At 37.7% G+C, this 2,703-nt stretch overlaps 1 protein-coding gene across 2 annotated transcripts in view; it reads left to right on the forward strand.

Annotated features, from left to right (window-relative positions):
• The first annotated feature begins 319 nt into the window (after positions 1 to 319).
• LOC108366351 (uncharacterized) overlaps positions 320 to 2,703 on the forward strand; it is a 2,833-nt gene continuing 449 nt past the window's right edge. The window contains exons 1-2 of one of the 2 annotated variants that reach the window (XM_017620726.1): positions 320 to 1,674; positions 1,745 to 1,959. In XM_017620726.1, coding sequence (XP_017476215.1) covers positions 479 to 1,015 — 537 coding nt within the window. In that variant the 5' untranslated portion in view covers positions 320 to 478 and the 3' untranslated portion in view covers positions 1,016 to 1,674; positions 1,745 to 1,959. Of the gene's footprint in view, positions 1,675 to 1,744; positions 1,960 to 2,703 lie in introns of those variants that run through there. The other variant, XM_017620727.1, reaches the window with a different exon arrangement.

The following is a 2,703-nucleotide window of genomic DNA, read 5'->3' on the forward strand; positions in this document are numbered from 1 at the left end:
GAAAAGAGTTGTTTTTCTTCGTCGCCACTGTTATGGTTGAGGGGGTAGCCGTAGCTTAATCTTTATTTACAAAATATACATACAAGAATAATACAATACAAATTATAAGATCTTAAATACGAACTTGGATATTATATGGCTTACCGCGTATTACGTTACAACGTGCTTAGGTATCGGCAGACGGAAAAGAAAAGAAATAATGAAAGAATATGCAAACGGGATACAATAACGGATCCTAGTTCTACAATGACATATCAAAATTAAAGTCTACACTTGTGGGTTGCCAACAATGTAATAGTTTGAATAATATACGTATGTAATTATTGTTTACTGTCAGCCGAGGTGGCCACTACCTTTCATCGTGAATAGCAAATGTCAAAAAGTCACAATAATAAAACAAGAACATTCAGCGGCAGTTCAACTTTGAATCTTGAAGCGATTAGTTTTATAACAGCATTCTGCGGACAGGATCCGAAAAATGGAAAATACCATGAATAAGACTCAGTTGGCTACAGAATTGCGAGCAGCGGGTGTAATTTTTGGGAAAGATGCCACAGTTGCAGATTTGCGTGCGATGTACTCCGCAAAACTTGGGAAAAATTCTACGGGAAAAAAGAATTCCGATCAGGCGATACAGAGTAATTCCGAGAAAAGCTGCGCTGACGATCGTAAGTTAAATACGAATGATGAAAGCGAACAAGAAAATTTGAACGATTCGCCGGGAGAGCCGAAAACGAAAACCGCTATTCAGTTATACGAAATCCAATTGGAAGAAGAATTGCTAGATGCAAAGTTGCGTGTATTGGAGAAAAAGAAGCGAATTTTTGAATTGGAATCAGGCATGTGTTCTCCATTAGTTCAGCAATTTATGAAACCCAGCTATAAAGACGTTAAGCATTTGGTTCCGTTATTCAGCGGTTCTGACGACTACGACGCCGAGAAGTGGCTTGGAGATTTTGAACGAGCGTGTGACGCGATTAATGCTCATCATCTGAATTCTTCCGTCAATCCATGAAAAGTGACTCAGAAGCCGAATTATTTTTACGCACCGATTGTTCAGCAACATATTCAGAGATTCGAGCAAATTTTTTAGCGAATTTTGGTCACATTTATTCCGTCAGTGAGGTTATTGACAAATTACGAAAAACCATATTCCAATCAGCAAAAACAAGTGTGATGGGTTATATTTTAAAAATGCAAGAAATTGCATCAAGAGCTCATATTGAAGAAGAGCAAACCTTTCAGTTCATTATTGCTGGGTTCCAAGATACCTCACCACACATTGCCGTTCTGTATCCAGCTACAACCATTATTCGTTTGAAAGAATTGTCGCATAGGTATGCACAATTGCATGAAGTGTGACGTTCACAACTTCAGATTTTTTCTCAACCGCCCCCTAGTGCTCGACCAAAATCGAAATCATTTTATTCATCATCGGTTGGAGTTCCTCCTATTTCCGAATCCAACATTCAATGCTACAATTGTTCGGGCTATGGCCACCGTTCTGCGTCCTGTTCAGCCACTAAGCGAGAGAAAGGTTCCTGCTTTCGATGTGGATCAACTCAGCATCAACTTAAAAATTGCCCGAAGCCGAGACCACCACCGACAAGCAATCAAGTTGCTTTAATTGATGATGTTGGAGAATCGTGTATAGCTCTTGAAGAGCTTAATAAGGTGAGTGTTACTTTTCTGACTGATGGTTCTGTGCACATAAGTAAGAGTTTGGTTTCTCTTCTCGATTCAGATAGTCCAATTAGTTTGGTGAAGCATTCAGCGGTCCCAAGGCAACTAATGCGAAGTGACATGAAATATTCCGGATATGAGGGGCTCGAACGATTTAAAATTTGCACGTATGGTGTAATTTTGGTTAAAGTTCAGTTTAAAAATGTTACTAAAGAAATAAAAATGTATATTATTCCGGACAATTTGATGTCATATTCAGTTTTGTTGGGCCGTATTTTCATGCGTATGTTTGGAATACGTTTAATGATTGCAGCAGAAAATTTAATACCTAAACCAAAGGTAGAGATTAAATATAAACCCGAGCGGGATGAAATAAGAATTTCGGAACAAGCCTTGCATTGTGTGTACAGTTCTTTTAGTGATGAGAATTTTGACTATTCTGAATGCGAATTGTGTGGATGTATACCGAGTGCGTGCATTGTTGACTGTGATTTCGTGGCTTCAGTAGGATTGGAGAATTTCGGCAGACTTGATAACAATATCGATCGTATGGCTTCTGATATTATGAACATTAATTTTTGTGTACCATCTTCAGACTGTTTTGATATTAACCCCAAACTTAACCTTTTCCATCGTGAAGATATTCGGAAAATAATTAAATAAAAAATAATTAAATAAAAATATTAAATTAAATGTATATATTAAATTAAATGTATATAAAGTTGACCTCCGACATTCCTATAAGTTTCCGACCTAGACGAATTTGACAGAACTATTGACGAATTGCTTGAAAAGGGTGTAATCAGGCATAGCAATTCTCCATATGCATTCCCCATTGTTCTTGCACCTAAAAAGGATGGTACTAAGCGAATGTGTGTGGACCATTAGCGCACACAAGGGGTGGGTTTTGGGGTTCAAACCCCCCCTAAAGCTAATAACCTCAAATACAAACTGTATCTTAAAGCTAAGAATCCAGCTCTCAAGGAAATTATAAGAAATATTTATTATAATTTCTGTTGC

The sequence above is a fragment of the Rhagoletis zephyria genome, unplaced genomic scaffold, assembly GCF_001687245.7.
Source record: "Rhagoletis zephyria isolate East Lansing unplaced genomic scaffold, Rhagoletis_zephyria_1.1 Rzeph_scaffold_02238, whole genome shotgun sequence".
Classification (NCBI taxonomy): domain Eukaryota; kingdom Metazoa; phylum Arthropoda; class Insecta; order Diptera; family Tephritidae; genus Rhagoletis; species Rhagoletis zephyria.